General features: G+C 51.0%; 1 protein-coding gene across 2 annotated transcripts in view; it reads right to left on the bottom strand.

Moving 5' to 3' along the window:
- Positions 1–906: 906 nt before the first annotated feature.
- Positions 907–20,848, bottom strand: part of UCK2 (uridine-cytidine kinase 2) — a 40,472-nt gene continuing 20,530 nt past the window's right edge. The window contains exons 2-7 of one of the 2 annotated variants that reach the window (XM_073356388.1): positions 17,408–17,560; positions 16,264–16,360; positions 15,296–15,438; positions 8,484–8,581; positions 4,701–4,749; positions 907–3,996 (exon numbers count right to left, since the gene is read on the bottom strand). In XM_073356388.1, the coding sequence (XP_073212489.1) occupies positions 3,857–3,996; positions 4,701–4,749; positions 8,484–8,581; positions 15,296–15,438; positions 16,264–16,360; positions 17,408–17,560 (680 nt within the window). In that variant the 3' untranslated portion in view covers positions 907–3,856. Of the gene's footprint in view, positions 3,997–4,700; positions 4,750–8,483; positions 8,582–15,295; positions 15,439–16,263; positions 16,361–17,407; positions 17,568–20,848 lie in introns of both variants that reach the window. The other variant, XM_073356386.1, reaches the window with a different exon arrangement.

Below are 20,848 nucleotides of genomic sequence, written 5' to 3'. Positions count from 1 at the left end.
ATAGCCCACGGAGCCAGGACAAAACACAGGGACTTAATTTTTAGTTACTAAAGCATCATGCAGTGAGCAGTATTACATAGGTTCCCGGGCCAGCAGGTTACCGGGGTCATCTGGTCTGGACTCCTGCATAACACAGGCCATAGGACTTTGAGTTAGGAACTATACTTTTAGGGCTACTGCGATTGCACAAGCTGCAGTGGTGCATGCAAGTCAGGCACACAACTGGACCCCTAAACCCTGTGGGAAATCTGCTGTTTAAAGTGCCATTATTAGGCTATGGCTGCAGACCATTCTCCAAGTTGCTGAGCTGCTGGACTAGGACAGAGCTGCATGTGGAAGGTTCTCCCTGGCTGTAAACCAAAAAAACAAACAAACAAAGGGCTAATCTACACTGGCAACGCTAAAGTGCTGCCACGGCAGCGCTTTAATGTGTCTTGTGTGGTCATGGCACAGCACTCTTAAAACAAAAACAACACCTCCACGAGGGGCGTGGCTCCCAGCGCTGGAACACTGTCGACGCTGGTGCTTTACAGCGCTGAAACTTGCTGCACTCAGGGGGGTGTTTTTTCACACCGAGTGAGAAAGTTGCAGCGCTGTAAACTGCCAGTGTAGACAAGCCCAAAAGCTCTGATTCTGCAGAATCCCTCACAGCTGCTAATTAAATCCACCCTCCAGGCTGGGTGGTGGACACCCTGCTCTAGTGCGTCAGCCAGCTGTCAGTCCACAACCATGATTTTTCAGCACGAGAGTTTAGACAGAACAGCACCTGCAGATGGGGTTTTTGCTCCAGGGACATAGGGGCAGGCTCTCCCCTACAGAGCAGAAAACAGGGAGAGACAGTGCAGGCCCAAGCCTGGACCACCCACCTGGCAATCACCTTAACAGAGGGGACAAGAAGCACCAGTATCCAGTTATTTCATCTTTATTTACAGGGAAGGGCAGAACAGTACATCAGTCTTGAAAGCCACCCCACTCAGGCAGAGCCTCCAGCCCCTGGAAACCTCTCCCCCTTGGTAGGGCTCCAGCCACTTATCACTTAAGGGCTGGCCTCTGGCCCTCCTGGGGCAACCCAGGCATCACTGGGTCTCAGGAGTAGGGAGATTGCCATGCCTCAGGAGCTGGTTGGGGGGTTTCTGGACAGGGTGGTGGGGAGAAGGGCTTCCGCATCCCACCATAGGAGAGGGAATGGTTTTGCCCCTGGCAGTGCTGACTTGGGGCATTTATTCCCTTCTTTATCCCCTTGGGGTCTCAGAGAGCCTATCACACACTGCTACTTCTCTCATCCCTGTTCAGTTGGAAGGGAGGGAAGAGCCAGCAGAAGGTGAATAAGCAACTCTTTTCTCTAAGAAGCCAGACCTCTAGGTTATTCCTTATTAGTTAGCCCAAGAACAGGACCAGGCAGTAGCCTCGCAGGACTCCAGATGGCCACAGAGGGGCAAGAATAAGCCTGAGGTTTGAAGGCTCACCCCAAAGCACAGGAGCCTGGTACCGAACACAGCTCATAAAGCAGACAGTGAGCCCCCTGGGAATCCACCCAGTCCCACGCAGGGAGCTGCTTAGGGAAAAGGAGAGCAAAGCACCAGCAGGCTTGAGGGCAGAGGCCACAGCAAAGAGCTCAATGGGACATGAGAAGGTTAGCACTGGGGGATTCCTCAGTTCTTAAGAGATCCTTTCTAGTGCTGCTCCTTCCCCATGAAGAACCATCCCTCCCCCCCATGGGGGCTCTTGGGGTTCCCTATCACTGTAGTGATAGCCCCTCAAGCACAGCTGTGCTTGACAGCTGCAGCACTGGGCAGTGGCACTAAATTGATGAAGTCCCATAGTCTGTACCACATCATGGCACAGTCGCTCACAGCCAGCATGGCCACCTGCCCCTGGGAATGAACTGTCATGGCTTTGGTCTCTGCAGAGCTCTGGGAAAAGAGCAAGTGCTTCAGGATACTGTCTCCCAAGGCAATACTGGCAGGCTGGGGCCTGAACACAGGCACATGTGGGTTTAGCACCTTCTAGAGGAGCAGAGAACTTGCTCCAGGTCCAATCCAGCTCAGATCCTTAACCAAGCCAATTCTGAAGTAATTTGGGGGGCTAACACCCCAGCCTAGTCAGGATGGCCCCTCTAGACCTGCCCTCTACCATACTCCCAATAGCAGTGACTGCTCAGCCCTTTGCTTCTCTAGTAATGGGGATAGAGGGGGCACGTGACCAGGGGGCTCTGAGCAAACAGCAAGCCCAATGCTAATTCAAGGACCCTGAAAAAAGAGGTTGCTTTGCCCAGCACCAGCGGGGAGAAGATCCCGCCAGCTGGCAAAGAAAGCAGGTAGCAGGGAGAGCATGGAGACAGTCTGATCCTCTGGCCCAAATCCCAGCCAAGGCACTCAGTGGTTTGCCCTGGTAGCTTCAAGTAGAACTTGGGCATGGGGCCGGGCTTCTCTAGGGGCAGAGGTTCCAGTCTCAGAGGGGCTTGCTCTTGGGTGGCCCCAGAGTGCCAGCAGCACTAGGCTCTTCACAGGCCACGCCCCCCATCCCCCATGCCAACGCTGCAGTGCCCTGGCATAGCATTACGCTGCAGGGCTTTCTGGGAGGGGCTGCTCTGTAGCTTCTAACCCAACTGCCCTTTCTTCTCCCCACAGACCAGCTGGGGAGCAGCTTCAGAGATGCTGTAAGCAGAGCTTCAGCTCAAACCCCACTCACGGAGGAGCAAGGCCCCCTTCAGACAGCAAGCACGTTTCCCTCCCACCCCCAACCCCACACACTAAACGGGCACCGCCGAGCTTTCGCCTGGCGCTCTTGCTATTTCAGCAGCTGGCCAAGGGGTGGTGCTAGAGCACACTGACATCTATCATATTGTCCCACCCATGGCCCCAGGCCTCCCCCCTACCAAACTCCAGGCAGCTGGGGAGAGCCCCCAGTCACTTGTAGCCAGACAGGGGCGAGGTGCTCTTGCCACCCAGATGTGTGGGAAGAATCAGATGGGCCAGTGGCTGTTAATAGCCAAGCCCAGAATTTCACCCCTTCAAAATCCACCCCCTCCCCACCCCCCAGCCAGTTCTTTGTGGGATGAATCACTCCAGCCCCAAAACCACAGCCAGCAGGAAGTCAGCTGCGGTAGGGGCAGTGCTGAGTGACTCAGGCAGGAGCGCTGGGGAGCCTTGGCAAGGCAGGCAGCTAGCAGGGATAGGGGCGGGAAAGCAGAGTAGGAAAGGGCAGCAGAGGTTTCAGCCATTGTTCTCCCCTACGCCACCCCTCCCTGCCAACCAAACCCAGCACCCTCCTGCAGAACAGGGACAGCAGCTGTGTGGCCACACACAGCCATGCAGGCCAACAGCAAAAAATCACAGTATGCGCCACACCAAGCCTGCCACCCACGCGCCCCAGCCATGGGGTGGCTGCTTCTGGTTCCTAGGCCGCTTGGTCACCTAGTTTGAAGCCTTTGGTACAGTTTCCCCCTCCCACACTTACCAGTTCCCCAAACCAGCAGCACCCGTGTACTTCCCTCCCCGCTCCCTTGTCCCAGCTGCCCTCAGCAATACCAAGCCTGGCAAATACCTTATGGCAAGTAGTTTTACATTGTTTCTTTTTACACAAAAATAGAGCGATTCTGTATTGATAGCCAGTTCCATGCCGGAGTGGTTACTGAGCGAAGCCAGCGGTAGGCATCCCCAGCGGCATCTGGGATTATGGGTATCCAGATGCTCCTCTCTCATTTCCAAGATACAAAATTAAAGGCATGTGTCTCCATCTAGTTACTTAAATATCAGGAGGCTGGGGAGGAGGGGTGACTGGACACAGTATGGACAAATCAGCTGCAGCAGAGCTCAACCACCATCCACCCCCAACCTCACCCCAAGGCCTGGGGTCAGTGTGGCCGGCTACTTGACTCAGAAGGCTGCCTCTGGCATGGAGTGGTGTAGCCGTTCAGGCAGCTGTTGATCTGGCGTTTACTGTGTCCTCCATTCAGAATGTCCTGGATGTGCTGCACGATCAGGTTTATGGCCACTGGGTGTGTGGGAAACAGATGGGGTTAGATTGTACAGTATAAATAAGTCCCGAGCTACAGAAATGGGGCCACTCCCAGCTCCCTTTGCAATGCAGTGGGGCACATGCCCGGGAGTGCCAGGCTGTCAACACTGCAGGGAACAGTGATGCCAGCCAAGTCACTGAGTGATAGCTTCCCGCATGCAGGCGGCGCCTCATCCTCTCCCACAGCCAGAGAGGAGCCACCCATCAGTGGAGTGACACTGATCACAGCAGTGAGGAGCTAGCTCTTCCTCTCTAATGGGACTATCCGAACATATGTACTTTAGACCTACTAAAAGCCCCCTTCACCTTAACAGGTCTTCCACCAGAAGGGGTTCATGCTGCAGGATACAGAGGGGGCCCCATGCTACTCTGAGTTATTGCCAATTGTACTCTGGTTCACACGTTAAGCTGCAGCCTGCCAGCCCACCCATACAGCGACAGGGAGCATCTAGGAGTTTCCCATGGGAGAGCACCTCCTCCAACCACGTCTGCAGACTGTAACTGACCTTGAAAGCCAGATATGGGACTCATCACCTCGCTAGGAGCCACACTGGCTCCCATCTAACCACAGCCCCGCAGGAGCCATTCACGTCCACATGCCCAACAGCAGCCATGACCCCATTAGTCAGTTTTCCCACATGAAGCCTCCCCGTCCATTAAGGAGGAGCATCACCGCTCACCTTCATTATCTGCCCCCCTGGGGATGATCACATCAGCATATTTCTTGGTCTGTGAGAAGAGAGCGCAGTGTTACAGAGGAGACCAGAGCGTGTAACTGACCGAGTGCTGAAGTATTTTCATTCATTTATACCTCTGAAGATTTCATACCAGAGTCCAGCAGCGCCAACCCCCCCCCCCCGCCCCCCCACCATGGGACGTTTAAAAACAAAAAAACAAAAAAAACCCAACAACAAAAAAACCACAAAACCACACTCTGGCTTCTTTTCATTTGCCCTCGTTTGAGCTTTAGGCTACGCTCTGAGCACGTTTTCATGCTTTTCTCCACAACGATGGAGGCTACAAAGTTTCATTAGTAAAAATTGTGATCAGGTGAGAATCTAGTGACTCCGGAAGCTGGTGCTTCAAGATAAACATCCCACCAAAGATCACCAGACTCACACTAAGGGTCACAGGAGTTGACGAGACTGAGTTGCACAGGGAGTTTGTGGGGAGAGGCTGCCAAATAGTTTGTTTGGATGGGATTTCAGTGTTGCTTACACCGCCCTTCTGGAAGGTTAACGATGCAGCATCCCACTGTTTGCTGGCTCACACCTTCCTCCCCCACAAGGCCAATGCCAGCTTCATCCCCACCTTGGCATTTAGCTTGGAGCACAGTGAAGCCACCCACACGGCACTGCTATTGGCCACTGTCAGGGTTCCCTCCCCACTCTGAACTCTAGGGTGGAGATGTGGGGACCTGCATGAAAGACCCCCTAAGCTTATCTCTACCAACTTAGGTTAAAGACTTCCCCAAGGCACAAATTCTTCCCTGTCCTTGGATGGTATTGCTGCCACCACCAAGTGAGTTAGACAAAGATTTAGGAAAAGGACCACTTAGAGTTCCTGTTTCTCCAAAATATCCTGCCCAAGCCCCTTCACCCCCCTTTCCTGGGGAGGCTTGAGAGTAAACAAGATAAGCACAGACAGACCCTTGGGTTTTTAGGGACACTAAAAACCCAATCAGATTCTTAAAAACAGAACTTTATAATAAAGAAAAAAAATAAAAGAAGCACCTCTGTAAAATCAGGATGGAAGGTCATTTTACAGGGTAGTACGATATAAAACACAGAGGATTCCCCTCTCGGCAAAACTTTAAAGTTACAAAAAACAGGAACAAACATTCCTCTTAGCATAGGGAAAATTCACAAGCTAAAAACAAAAGATACTCTAACGCATTTCCTTGCTATTACTTACTATTTCTGTAATTTTAGATGCATCATTCAGTAGGAGCTGGATTACTTGCTTGGTCTCTCTCTTTGTCTTGGAGAGACAACAAGGAGCACAAAACAAAAACCTTCCCCCCACAGATTTGAAAGCATCTTCTTCCCTTATTAGTCCTTTTGGTCAGGTGCCAACCAGGTTATCTGAGCTTCTTAACCCTTTACAAGTAAAGGAGGGACTTTATGCTACCCTCAGCTGTATGTTTATGACAGCCACAAAACCAGAGCACTGGGCCAAGCATTTAATTGTTGCCACTGCTGCAGAATCTGCCCTGCACAGCCAGACCCTGAGAGCTCCCAGAGGCGGTGGCCAGGCTGTGGGAATAGCCTCTCTCCACAAACTGCTACATTATTCATGGCTTTAGATAATGGCAGTTATGGGAGCCCATTACGGCCTAGCTCTGGCTCTTAGGGCTGGTCTACACTGGCACTTTACAGCGCTGCAACTTTCTCGCTCAGGGGTGTGAAAAAACACCCCCTTGAGTGCAGCAAGTTTCAGCGCTGGGAGCTACGCCCCTTGTGGAGGTGGTTTTAAAAAGAGCGCTGGGAGACCTGTCTCCCAGCGCTCTGCTGCGACTACACAAGCAACGTTAAAGCGCTGCCATGGCAGCGCTTTAGGACTAGTCTACACTGGCAACGCTAAGACAAGGTGGAGGAATGCAATATTGTTTATTGGACCAACTTCTGCTAGTGAGGGAGACAAGCTTTTGAGCCACACACAGTTCTTTCTTCAGGTCTGGGAAAGGTATTCTGAGCGTAACAGCTACATACAAGATCCAACAGATAATGTACACTAACTGCTTATGCTAAACAACCTGTTCGCTCTTCTGTTTAGTTGCGACACTCTCCCTACCTTTCCCACACCCGAAGAGCTCTTTGTGGCTCAAAAGTTGTGTCTCCTCAACAGAAGATGGTCCAATAAAAGACATTACCTTCCCAACCTTGTCTCTATGATCCTGGGACTGACATGACAACAAGAACATTGCATAGCTATGGATCTGTCAGATTCCAGTCATGGGAATTCCCTCCCAGCCCATCTGACCGGGAGCTAGTTAGGAGATCAGTACCAGGATCGCCAGCGCTTATACCAGGTTGTCTGTCCTGCACTGCATGCAAGTAGAATAGCTGCTCCTTGAGCCATGAGCTTGGAGCAGGGGGTGCAGATCAGACAGAGGCAGGAATCACTGGGGCAGGAGGAGAAGAGATGTTGCTGCCACCTCTGTTGGGCACTCCTCTCCCTGCAGGACCAGCAGCCGATTCTGGAAGCAAACAAGGGCAGCAGTAGCAATTTTGCTGGGGATCCATGGTCAGGAGAGGAGTGCGCCAAGGTGGCTAGAATACAGTTTCTTGCCTCCTTTCTGCAGCCGACTACCTACCCTTCCTGCCGGGCCTCTACACCCTCCCCCGATCCTATCAAGGAGGGAGCTAGACTTGGCTCCCATGACAGGTCTGCTCCACTCCACGTCTCCCAGAAGCCAGTGATGACTGTGGGACAGCAGATAGCCGGGAAGGAAGGTCCAACCCTGGACTGTCTCAGGGCGTCCTTAACCAGGCCTTGCATCCCAAAGGGATGCACTAATGCAGCTCTCTGCATGGAGCAAAGCAAGGCCCTGTCCCACCCTTTCCCTCCCTGGCTTGAGGAAAAGGAAGTGCAGTGCTGGGAACAGGAAACAAAAAACAGTTAAGGAGGAGGGTGGTTGAATGGTTAAGGCACTTGACTAAGTCAGGAGTTCTGGGTTCTATTCCCACCTCTGCCCTGACTGACTTGCGACCTTGGGCAAGTCACTCCACCTCAGTGTCTCACTTCCCCCATGTACAAGAAGGGGATAAAAATCCTTCCTGGTCCGTGGTGTTTAGATGTGCTCTGTGGGGCAGAGTCTGTCTCTTACTAGGCGCATGGCCAGTGCCTAGTGCAAGGGGGCCCTGATCTTTGTTCCAGGCCTCTAGATACTACCACACACAGACTGGCAATGTGGGCTCCTTGTGTTCACCTCCCAGCCCCTCCCACCCCCCACTCTCCCTCTGCCTTTCCTGGGAGCCAAAACCATCTCCACTGAAGTCACTTCACTTCTGATTCCAGGAATCCACAGCTGGCACCCAGCAAGCTCTTCATTGGCTTTGTAGCCAGCCAGAAGGGTGAACCCCAGGCCAAGACCTGCAGCACAGAGCTCAGTCTCCTGCACCTCCTTATGGGCCAACCAGAAGGCGTGAGCACTAGCTGTCTCCCAGCACACCCAGGACAGCCTGTTAGCCACTGGGGCTATGCACAAGCTTCACCCACAAGTAGGGACTTCCCCTGCTGCTGCTGTATCCAGCTGGAAATTCCAGCCACAGGGAAGTGACCATTGAGAGCAACAGACACCATGTCCTGCCATGCAGCCATCTGTGCCTGCAGGGAGAGGATGCACACTGTCCAGGCTGGTGCTGTCCTGAGCAAAGTGACATGGCTGCATGGTAGGGCGGGCCCCAGTGAGAAGAGAGAGCTCCCAGCCAGCTCGCGGGGTGGTTGTTTTTCTCACTCACTGGCAAGCAGAATTCCTCAAAGGCTGGTTTGACGAAGGTAATGTACTGAGACAAGATCTGCTCAAGGTCCCGGCCTCGCTCGCTGATGTCCCGTAACACTAGGAGAAAAACAAGGCAGTCAGGAGCCAATTGCATAGGTCAATGCATCCCCGCCCCCGTTTCCCAGACAGGCCCCTTTCCAAGCACAGACCTCTTCAGGCCACACCTCAGGCAGGCAGGCTTGATGGCTCGCAGTTTAATGCCATTTGGTTGCAAGAGCTCCCGATAGCAGGGGGCTGATATTACAGGCCTGAGCCAGACAACATGGAGCAGGGGGCTGCACATGTTCCCCCCCTTCCAGGTCTATCAGTGCACTTCAATTCACAACATTCCAGTCCTGCCTCCAGAGTTCTCCCAATACACCAGTCCCACCTACGGCCCTGATGCTACTGCATTACTGGGGTCCCCCCACAGCTCTGCTGATGCCCCTCAATCCTGACCTGCAGCCCCCTGGTATTCCAGTCATAGGCCCCTCACACAGATCTGTGAATACCCCTCAATCAGGGCCGTCCTTAGGCATATGCAGCTGCGTAGGGCACCATGAAATTTGGGGCACCGAATTGCCCCAAATTTCATGGTGCCCTAGGCAGCTGCGTGCTGCATACGTGGCAGCACCAGCCCTATCCCTTGGCTGGCCCCCCCCGCAGGTTGCGCCCACTGCAAGGGTCAGGGCCGTCGGGGGCCCCATGCCCCCCCTAGGGACAACTCCCTTCACCCCACCTCTTACCCTTCCCCCTGCTCTGCCCCTGGCCTGCCCCCATTCCACCTCTTCCCCCAGCGACCCCAAGCTCACTGGCAGTGGCGGGAAGCCCGCTCTACTCCGCCAGCTCCCAGCTGCGGCGCTCCGCTTCCTGCCACCAGTGAGTGCGGGATGTTGGGGAAAAAAAAGACAGTCCCCCGCTCTCACTGGCGCCTGGGAGCTATCGGAGTCGAGCTGGCTGGGGCCAGTGAGTGCAGGGGGAAGAACCCCTTCCCCCAAGCCCCCTTTCCTGAGCGACACAGCTGGGGCCAGGGCAAGGGAAATGGAGCAGGCTGCTCCTGGCCCCCTGCTAATCCTCCGGGCCACTCTGGGCCTGTGGGGCCCCCAAAAGTGCCCCCCCCCACCGCTCCTGCCTCCCAGACTTGGGGGGGGGGGGGAAGGAGGAGAAGAGAGAGAAGGCACTTCTGCCACACATGCCGGGTACTTCAGCATACGGGTTACAGCTGCAGGGAGTCCAGCACCCTCAGACTTACTATAGTGTCAGCTGTGATACTCTGAGGAAGTGCGGCACCCTCAGGATAGGTAGGTAAAGTGTCCAAGACGCCAGGGGAGGCTCCAATTCTGTTTCCACAAGGCTCCTCCCCCCAGGGATTGGGCTTTACCTGCTGCTATGGCTAGTCTTTTATTTCTAGTGGTCTATATACTTTGCTGACCCAGGATTTGCACCCATCCAGAAAGCCTGATATACACGAGACCAAGGAGGGCTGGCAAAGATCAGATCAGGCCTGATGCATCTTCCATTAGAGTCCCTGGAGAGACTCCTGTTGACTGATGGGAGATGATCAGCCTCATTGGAAAGGGTAGTATCTGGAGCAGCTGGCCAGTTCTGCAATCTGGCAGCAGAACCACTCTTAGCAGAAAGAGCATGATGCAATTTACAAAAACCAAAGTCCTAAGTTTACTGCTCCAGCCTGTGCTAATCCAGGATTCTGGGCTCTGGTTCCCACAGTAACATTCAATTACAGTAATACCTATGAGTGGGCTACGACTCAGTAGCCAGATCCCATTACATCATCCTGCCTAGTTTCTGCAGTTCAGAGGTTACAGCCAGAAAGGACCATTAGTCACCAGCTCTGGCTTTCTGTGAAACACAGGCCATTAGCTCTCCCCCCACATCCCATTACTGGTTGAGACAGGTACATTCTTGGTCATTAGTTAGGGAAGGAGAGAAACAAGGCTGTGACTAGCGCTTTCCACAATGCATATGAAAGGGAACACGGAAACCCTCTGGGTGGTCAATCCTCCCAAAAAAAGGAAGGAGTCCGGTCCCTTGAACAGGGACGGAGCTGCTCTCCGATGGGCCTGCTGGTCTCCAGCCAACCATACTGCAGGGCTTTAGAAGCTGGGGGCGGGGGAGAGAAGAGGGGGAAGAGAATGAACACAACAGTTCCCAGTCACTGACCTTCACCTATGGCAAGGGCTGGAAGAGGGTAATTGAGCACCTATTTGAGGATCGCTGTCTTTAGGGGCTGTCTGTTCATCACTTAAGATTTCTTGCTTCCAGGGCTCTATTAGCCAAGACCTATAAGCCCCACTGACACACCCACCTCAGCGATCAGTAGAGAGGTCTTTCCAAATCAGCTGGCTCAGTTTCTTCATTGAGGTGGTGGTGCTGGGAGGGGGGTTCATTTCTCAGTTGCTATCATTGGGCTGAGGGCCATTTCTCAGTTCCTAGCACCAGGAAGAACTATAGCTGGATCTTAATAAGGGATTGGATAATTTTAAGACTAATGACATTAGAAATCACGTACTAAGATAAAGGTAACCAAATCTCATGCTTCAGGGCATGAGCCGATTGCCACAGTGGCCAGGCAGGTTTACAATGAGCCTATATAAAGCACTGTATTGTCAGCCAAGTGCAGGTGATTTTCACCTTCCCTTGGGACATGAGACACAGGCCATCTGCAGAGGTGGGAGACGCAACTGGACAGATGGCAAATCCTAGATCCCCAATATCATGACCACTGAGTAAGGGAGACTCCTTTTGTAAGGTCCATATGCAGGGTTTACAACCTGCTAGTTCTCCCTCCCATCCCCGCAGTGACTGTACTGTGACTTCCCTGAATGAGTCACGTGGAAGCAGCAGGCTGAGCACAGAAGAGACAGATGGGTGTAAAAAAAAAAGTAGCGTTTATCAGCAATGACAACATCTCCCCTACTGACGAGACAGTAACGTTGGCTTGACAGTGGCAGGCACCCTGGAGAATCTTGGCTCTAGCTTTCTCAGCCAGCACTGAAATCCCATCTCAGACACAGGATGAACACATCTCGAATTCTACAGAGACACCCACTCATGCTGGGTGGGCCTTCCCTAGAGTCCCTTAATGGAGTTCTGCTCTGGTGTCCTGTTTTGTCTATACTCAGACACCTCGGCTGAGATTTCCAAGGCTGCATAGATAGGGCCCTGTGTAAAGCACATCTTTAGAAAACTCATGACATCTTTAGAAAAAGCATGAATGACAGTGTGAATGCACAATGAATTTTACAAACAAAATATAGTCTTAAGACAAAACTATTTAAAATATCATTGTTTGGGGGCATTTTCACGCCCTCTGGGAAACTGTAATTTATACAAACTTCTAAGAACAGGGGATTTAAAGACATCTCCTATTAAAAGGTGTCTCTAAATTCCACAGGTTGATTTAAAAAAAAAAAACACAACAACCACCACCACCACCAAAAACCACCTCGACCAGCATTTGCCAGTAGATGAGATCCCATGATCTCTCATAGACCCTGTGGTACCAAAGTCCTCCCTACACTATGTGAAGAGGTACCCTAGCAAACAGTTGGTTTTAAGGCCTTAAATTTGCAACACAGCACCCGCGGCAGCTGGCTCAGGCCGTCAGCTCTTACAAAATGCAACACGTGGCATCAAGTCTTCAGCCCAAGTCCAGTCTGACACACACACACACACACACTTTCTTGCCTTTTCTCCAGCATGGCCAGCAAGCAATGAGTGTGACAGCAGTACCAGTTTGTCTGCATTTCCCCAATGCCATGCTGCAACACAGCAACTTGTGTTTTGTAGTTAATGCTAAACCAGGCCTCTTCACCACCCTGCACCACCAGCCACAGACCCGTGGTCCTTTTTTGCTCTATAACGCCCAGCCTCCGCTGAGTGCACATGTGGTAGCCAGTCTTCTGCTTCCTACATGCAGTGCTTGCTCCAATCAAGACCTTCAAGAAGACTAGGAGCTGTGCAAGAGCCCTGCTCAGCTTCTGGAGCAGTTCAAGCAGAGCTCACCTCCACAACCTATGGCCAGCAGCCCCACATCAAGCATTGCCAAGGTAGAGGGTTAGGAACGATACCAAGGGACTGGAGTCCTAGTACACTAAGGCTCAGGTTGCGAGTTGTGCATATTGGGCTCTTCAAGTCATTGGTCTGGATCAGTTTGAAGGAAATCCCCTTCTGAAGGGGCAACTATCCCAACTCCTCTTTAATAAGGTCCCTCACCAAAGACTCATAAGCAAAGTAAGCAGTCATGGGATGAGAGGGGAGGTCCTCTCATGGAGCAGTAACTGGTTACAAGATAGGAATCAATGGTCAGTTTTCAGACTGGAAAGAGGTAAGTTAGAGTCCTCCAGGGACCTCTACTGGGACCAGTGCTGTTCAATATATTCATAAGTGATGTGGAAAAAGGGATAAACAGTGAGGTGGTAAAATTTACAGACAATACAAAATTACTCAAGATAGTTAAGCCCAAAGCATATTGCGAAGAGTTACAAAGGGAACTCACAAAACTGGGAGACAAAACGGCAGATGAAATTCAATGTTGATAAAAGCAAATGCACATTGTATGTATAGTTGGGATTAGAGCTTTCCAATATATTGGGATCTAAATTAGCTGTTACCACCCAAGAAAGATCTCGGAGTCATTGTGGATAGTTCTCTGAAAACATCCACTCAATATTCAGCAGCAGTCAAAAAAGATAACCGAATATTAGGAACCATGAGCAAAGGGACAGATAATAAGACTGTAAATATCATGGCAACACTATATTAATCTCTGGTACGCCCACACTTTGAATACTACATGCAGTTCTGGTTGCCCATCTCAAAAAGATGTATTGAATTGGAAAAGGTACAGAGAAGGCAACAAAAACCATTAGGGGTATGGAACATCTTCCATATGAGGAGCAATTAAAAAGACTGGGACTGTTCAGCTTGGAAAAGAGACTACTAAGGAGAGATAGGATAGCAGTCTATAAAATCATGACTGGTGTGGAGAAGTGAATAAGGAAGGGTTATTTACTCCTTCACATAACACAAGAACCAGGGGTCACCGATGATGGAAATAGGCAGCAGGTTTGAAACAATTATAAGGAAGTACGTCTTCAAACAACCTATGGTCAACCTGTAGAACTCATTGCCATGGGATGTGGTGAAGGCTAAAAAGTATAACGGGGTTCAAAAAAGAACTAGAGAAGTTCCTGGAGGATATGATCCATCAATGGTTATTAGCCAAGATGATCAGGGATACAATGCGATGCTCTGGGTGTCCTTAGCCTCTGACTGCCAGAAGCTTGGAGTGGATGATAGAGGATGGATCACCCAAATATTGCCCTGTCCTGTCCATTCCCTCTGAAACAGGCCACTGCCGGAAGACAGGATACTGGGCTAGATGGACCATTGGTCTGACAGAGTATAGCTGTTCTTAATGTAACCCATCCAGAGTCAGCCCAGACTGTCGATACCAAGCCAGGATGCTAAGAGGGCTGACTGCAGTGGGAGCAGCCCACCACACACACAGTACTGCAACTCCATGTGATGTTGTGCTGTATGTGCTTGGAGCCAGGTTCTGGTATTGCCGAGGCTCTCAGTGGTACTGCACGGGTCAGAAGGGTGGGGTGGGGGGAAGGAGTTTCCTCAACTCCAGAGACTGGCAATATGGTAATCAGAGCACCCAACTGACCTGCCTGCTTCATCCCAATTGGAAAACACATGACCTCTCCCAACCCCAGTCGTTCCACTGCCCCATCAGAGTCCAGCCTCCACAGCAGGCCAGCTCTTGCCATTAGCATTACTATCAGAGTGGCAGTGGTTGTCTAGGGACAGAAGTGGCAACAGGACTCCAGGGAGATACATTAGTGTTAAATACGCCTATTACTCCCCAAGTTCTACGGGTAGCTAAGAAAGATAATCCAGTGTCATAAGCCCTTGGCTTCCCAAATTCTACGTGCCCCCATTCCCAACCCTGAACTGTCATGCAATGGCCGCCACACTGTCAGTTCTTGGCCAGCATTCATAGCCAGAGCCGACCTGCCAGGGGAATCCTGCCAGGCCGGCCCTTCAGCTCCCAGAAAATATCCCACCCAAGCAAAGCAATTTTGGAAGCGACCCCCAAGCCCTCTGCTCTCAACCAGCACTAGGCACGTGAGGAGTTCCAGGATGCAGTGGCATTAGCCACCGTATTGTCAGGAGAGATTGTTAGTGTAGGCCCTTAGAGACAGGCCCTTATCCACCCAGAGCACGAGAAGTATCTGCAGAGACTCTCCCTTCCTATAGTCACTCCCTGAGCTTACACAGCCCATCCCCACCTGCCATGCTCTCTCCTACACGACAGACATGGACTTGGAACTAGTCTTTAAACCAGTTTGCTGTACCGCTGCTTTTGGCGCCCCAGGACTGGCGGACAACTGGCACTCCAGCTGTCTGCACTGAATGGAGCTGCCACAACAGAACTGAACATCTAGTCTGGAATCCTGTCACTCATGTTCACCAAAGCCAGTTGCTTCAGGAAGCATAAAACCCACACAACCTAATACTACTTGGGATACAGGGCAAGAGCTTCCTGATGCCACCGGGGGGTTGATCTAATACCCTGGACCATGAAGGCCAAGTGCCCTTGCCATTTCTGTCTAGTTAGGAGTCACAGAAGACATCCTTCCATCAATCCAACAGACTAATCCTGCTTCAGAATCTTTGCCTGCAATATCTCACAGAAGCAAGCTCCCAAGTCAGTTATGCACCAAGTAGCATCTTTCTACCTGGCTAGCGATGCACCCTCACCTCTGCGGGACAGCCGGGTGTCTGCATCAGTGTCCACAAATAGCTTCATCCGGAAGAGGTCCCGGACCTCCTGGGTGTAGAAGGCCAGGATGCCCTCAAAGAGGACCACATCAGCTGGGTACACAGTCACTGTCTCCTCCTTCCTGCCACGCATGAGAAAGGCATGTCAGAACAAGATGCAGAGCAGGAGGAAGAGCTTCCCTGATGGGAGGAGTGTTGGGGATGACAGTTTCTTGGCTCTATGCCTCACTGACACCAAATCTGGGAGAGATGTCACCTCTCTGTGACTCAGCTTTCACCACTCTGCCCCATCCCAGTATGGCAAAGTTTAACCAGGGAATCCAAAGGTTATGGACACTCCTCCCTAAAATATGGTGAAAGGAGGGAGCAGGCTAGACCATCCCCCTCACTGCCACCATGTGCATGCTCATTTCCACCAGGCAGCTGCTGTATGCAAGAGTCAAACTAATCAATCACGCTCAGGGACCCACCCACAGGAACAGACACCCTTTCCAGTTTCTCCAGTGAAGGAGGCAAGTATTGTGCAGATGACAGCCCCATTCATTACGCAACCTTGGTGCATTCCCTGAGCACTTTATGAAGCAGAGGTCCTGTGGGAAATAGCATGTGATTGTACCGTAACACACACAGAATTTAGTTTGAGTGGATAAATAAAAAAATTAAAAAATGCTACAATGCAGGTTGAGTGCTTGACTTTGTAACCCTTGTAACCTTTTTGGTGTGGACTATTCAGCTCAAGCATTTGGGCAATATACAGTGCATACAAGAGCCAGCAAAATAAAAAGATACCTTCTCCAGAAATACCCCATATTGGTAGTTTGTGCTCAAGAGATCATCGCCTGGAGTGTCAGGGAGGGAGGGTGCTGCAAATGAGGATGGGCAGAGCTGCATCCCACACTCCCGAATCAGAGCAGCAGGTGCAGAGCAAGGCAGGAGTAGTGTCTTACCTGGAATGGGAAACAAAGTCATAGACAGGAATCTGGACTGTCTTCCCTTCCATGATCTCTTTGAGCGTTTTGACGATGAGCTCGTTGTCAAAGGCATCTGAGGAGAGACAAGCTGTTATGAAGGCTGCTTGCCAACCTCTGCCCCCATACATCATGGTATTTCAACCTAGACAGAGTCCCTGCTGAGCTAGACATGGAGGAGCAGAGGCAGGTGCATGCTGCCTCAAGGTCTGAGTGCTATTGGGCCAGATCCCCCGCTGGTGGAAAGAGGCAGAACTCCACTGAAATCAGTGGGACTATGCTGCTTTACACCAGCTGAGGATCCAGCCCTGGAAGATCAATACAATCTTTGTACTGATTTTGTTTAAAGCCAAGACTAAAAAGAGTGAATCTCCTCTTGAACCCCAGCCCCTCAGAGACTAGAGCAGCCTTTTATCCCTGAACAGCTCCCTCCCACAGCTTCATAGAAAGGGCTCTGTTAGCAAGACAGCCCACTGCCCAAGGCAGCTGAGTTTTGGGTGAGGCGGTTCTGGAATTTCCCACCAGCCCATTAAGCAGTTGAAAAAGTCTCTGTTGTAGTAACAGGAATTGGGCTTCCTTTGTATTTAGACCTAGTTTGTTTAGTCCTAGTTTGTTATCCTGCTCAGTAGGTGACCTCAGTTGGGGTAAGGCTTAAAATCCCAGCTTTTAAGGAGGAGATGTTTTAAACACTACTCTCCTTGGGCAGAGTATTCCCTCCGGCTGGGCAGCGCGCTGAGCATGTCAACCCTCAGGTGGCTGCTTTTCAGTGGTGCAGTTTGCATATAATCTGCAGAGCACTTTAGGATCTTCAGGATGAAATCGGATACAGAAGTAGAAATAAATGTTATAGGATGGTGCAACCATCCTCTTGGGACAAGGACAAGACTCAGATTCATTGCACTAGGAACCTGATCAGGATATGGCAGCTGGTCCCAAGCAAGCCAATGCACTGCATCACTACCCATCCACCCCTCTTTAACGCAGTGGGGCAAGAAGCTGGGTCCCCGGCATTACCAAGAGGTTCTGTGCCAGTGGAATTAAAAGAACAACTCAGATCAGGAGAGGTGTAACTGAAGCCCTATCACAGCCCAACACCTCCTCCCAAAGATCAGGCTCCATTCACCTGGGTGGTCAAAGTTGAACTGGCCCTTGAGTGCCTTGGACTTCTGCTCAGAGGTAAGGACCCGATAGAAGCTGTCTTGGCTCAGTATCACCACCTGCTTCTGGCGATAATCCACCTCGTTCTGACCCAGTAGCTGGACGATTCTGGCACAGACTGAGGACTTCAGGCGACGTAGCAAGGGGGAAAATGAAAGAAGAGAGTCTGATGCAAATGGAGACTACTCTGAGCAGGAGACCTGCAGACTGAGGAGAAGCCTGCCTTGGTTGGTGGGGAGCAGGAGGCTGCAGGCTCAGGCGGGAGACATTCTCATCCTCATCTGATGCTTTGCTCCTTAGCCAAGGAGCAGAGAGCTCATCTGTCCTCTTGAGACATCCCAAAGCCATCTGAGTGCTGCCCCTGGATCCTTTCCTAAGGGTATTGTTTTGTGGCCTATTGCTCATTTATTTAGTTAATAGGTGTGAAGCCACCTGCCCTCTCACTTCCCCATGTGCCTTCTAACTGCTGGGAGGGAGAAGGGGCTCTCTCTGTGTCCCAGACCTGTTCTCCCAACCAGCTCCAAAACTCCTAGCTGTCATAAGTCTCCACTATCCTACTCTTGCTCCAGCCTATTTTGTCCCCCATTCTGAGAGTAGCTCCAGGGGCTGCTCTGAGCTTTCCACAGGCAGTAGCATGAAGCCAACCTGATCCAGGTCACTTGCACTGCCGCCCATGGGGTTCCCATTAGCAGCAGTGACAGCCAATGTGACTCAGGGTCTGCCCTCACTAAAGAGCAGCTGAGGAGGCCTACAAGGAGCAGTAGAGGCTCAGGAGCTGCGCTCAAACTGGCTCCAGGAGTGGTGTTTGTGGGACAGAAGCCAACAAGCTCTATTCTCCCCTCACTCACACAGAGAAGTCTGCTGAACTCTGTTACGCCAGCGAGGGGAGAAATCAAGCTCTGACTGGGGAAGTTGGAGGGGAGAAAAAGCGTACAGAAGTTGTTTTTAACACCCTAAATAAAGCCCAATGGAAAGTAGCTCATTCTGCACTGGCCAGAAAACAGGAGGGCCTTTCTCCAAGAGTTCTGCAGCAGCAAGCAGGGCTTGGAGGAGCAGCAGAAAGCACATCCTGGTGCCTCTTGGCACAGAGGCTAAGGGAACTGTTGAATGAGCAGCTTGGTCTGTGGCTCTGGCTGACATCTCACACTTTCACACTAATAGAGGGAGCAGACCAGAATGAAGAGCCATGCAGCTGGGGACAGGTTTCAGGGAGGAGCTGCTGGGGATCCCAACCCGTTCTGTAGAGAAGATGTCTGAAATCACCCTTTTGGGTGCCCAAGCTCAGGTTGTTTGGATGGTAGATTAAGCTAGTCTGGGGAGGGTCCCAACAGCTGGGGGAGCAGACACGTGGCTGGTGGAAGCCTTCCCCAGCTCCATCCCTACCGCTGCTTCCCAACTGACTCAACAGGGAGGCAAGTGGCACAGGAGCATCGGAACAGAGGGAAGTAAGGAGGTGGCAGAGTATGGGTGAGAGAGGAGGAACTTTACTCCAAACTGGTTTGCAGATTTAAAGACTGAATTACCAGGACAGAGAGGAGAGGTGCACTGGACCCCATCATACATGCACTGAAGTCCCTGGGAGCTGCAGCAGCAAAGCACCTCTGGGGAAAAAAGGCGGCCCCTAACTTTAAGTTTCAGAGTAGCAGCCGTGTTAGTCTGTATTCACAAAAAGAAAAGGAGTACTTGTGGCACCTTAGAGACTAACTAATTTATTTGAGCATAAGCTTTCCTGAGCAACAGCTCACTTCATCGGATGCATTCAGTGGAAAATACAGTGGGGAGATTTATATACATAGAGAACATAAAATAATGGGTTTCATAAACTATCAGTGTTTATCAAGCATTCTTACAACTACAATACCCACCTGCTGAAGTGAAGAAACAGACTGACAGAGCCAGAAGAGTACCCAGAAGTCACCTACTACAGGATAGGCCCAACAAAGAAAATAACAGAATGCCACTAACCATCACCTTCAGCCCCCAATTAAAACCTCTCCAACACATCAAGGATCTACAACCTATCCTGAAGGACGACCCATCACTCTCACAGATCTTGGGAGAAAAGGCCAGTCCTTGCTTACAGACAGCCTCCCAACCTGAAGCAAATACTCACCAGCAACCACACAACAGAAACACTAACCCAGGAACCTATCCTTGCAACAAAGGCCATTGTCAACTGTGCCCACATATCTATTCAGGGGACACCATCACAGGGCCTAATCACATCAGCCAAACTATCAGAGGCTCGTTCACCTGCACATCTACCAATGTGATATATGCCATCATGTGCCAGCAATGCCCCTTTGCCATGTATATTGGCCAAACTGGACAGTCTCTACGTAAAAGAATAAATGGACACAAATCAGACGTCAAGAATTATAACATTCAAAAACCAGTCGGAGAACACTTCAATCTCTTTGGTCACTCAATTACAGACCTAAAAGTGGCTATTCTTCAACAAAAAAACTTCAAAAACAGACTCCAACGAAAGACTGCTGAATTGTATCCAGTTTGCAAATTAATTCCAATTAACTTAGGCTTGAATAGAGACTGGGAGTGGATGGGTCATTACACAAAACTATTTCCCCATGTTTATTCCCCCCTCTCACTGTTCCTCAGACATTCTTGTCAACTGCTCGAAATGGCCCACCCTGATCATCACTACAAAAGGTTCCCCCCCTCCCCGCTTTCCTGCTGGTAATAGCTCACCTTAAGTGATCACTCTCTTGTTACAGTGTGTATGGTAACACCCCTTGTTTCATGTTCTCTATGTATACAAATCTCCCCACTGTATTTTCCACGGAATGCATCCGATGAAGTGAGCTGTAGCTCATGAAAGCTTATGCTCAAATAAATTAGTTAGTCTCTAAGGTGCCACAAGTCCTCCTTAACTTTAAGTTGTGGCCTCAGTCCCATACAGCAGCACTTAGCTGTGTCACTAGCAGGTTGCCTCACTGGACCCCTGACCGTTTTGAACTTAGATTAGTTACAGAAAGCGGGCAGATGCCTGGCAAACTTCACCTGTTTAGGTAGCCATGTAACCACACTAGTGCTTGCCTAAGGCAGTTAGTTGGCAAGGCATTCTGGGTGCCTATTCCACAATGTACCAAAACACACTGCATTGGCTTGCGGGCCTCAGAAACTGAGGAACAAATAGGAGCTATTGCTCCACTCGTCCCACCAGTGACTCAGCTAGCCTCCTAGTTTGCCAGCCGACATTCCCTTCTCTGCTCCCCAGATGGACCTCCCTCCCATCCACGTCCCCACATTTCCATTCCCACCCTTAAGTCACAAATAATGCCCCTGCTTCCAGCTATGCACTCTGAGCCAGAAATTCCACTCTGGAGTGCCAGCTGGAAATGCCAGTTGGATAGCCAGCTCCAAGTGCGTTAGAGCAGCAAAGAGG

The sequence above is a fragment of the Lepidochelys kempii genome, chromosome 8, assembly GCF_965140265.1.
Source record: "Lepidochelys kempii isolate rLepKem1 chromosome 8, rLepKem1.hap2, whole genome shotgun sequence".
Classification (NCBI taxonomy): domain Eukaryota; kingdom Metazoa; phylum Chordata; order Testudines; family Cheloniidae; genus Lepidochelys; species Lepidochelys kempii.
Note: the sequence above shows the minus strand (reverse complement) of the source record. Positions and strands in the feature narration are given on the sequence as shown.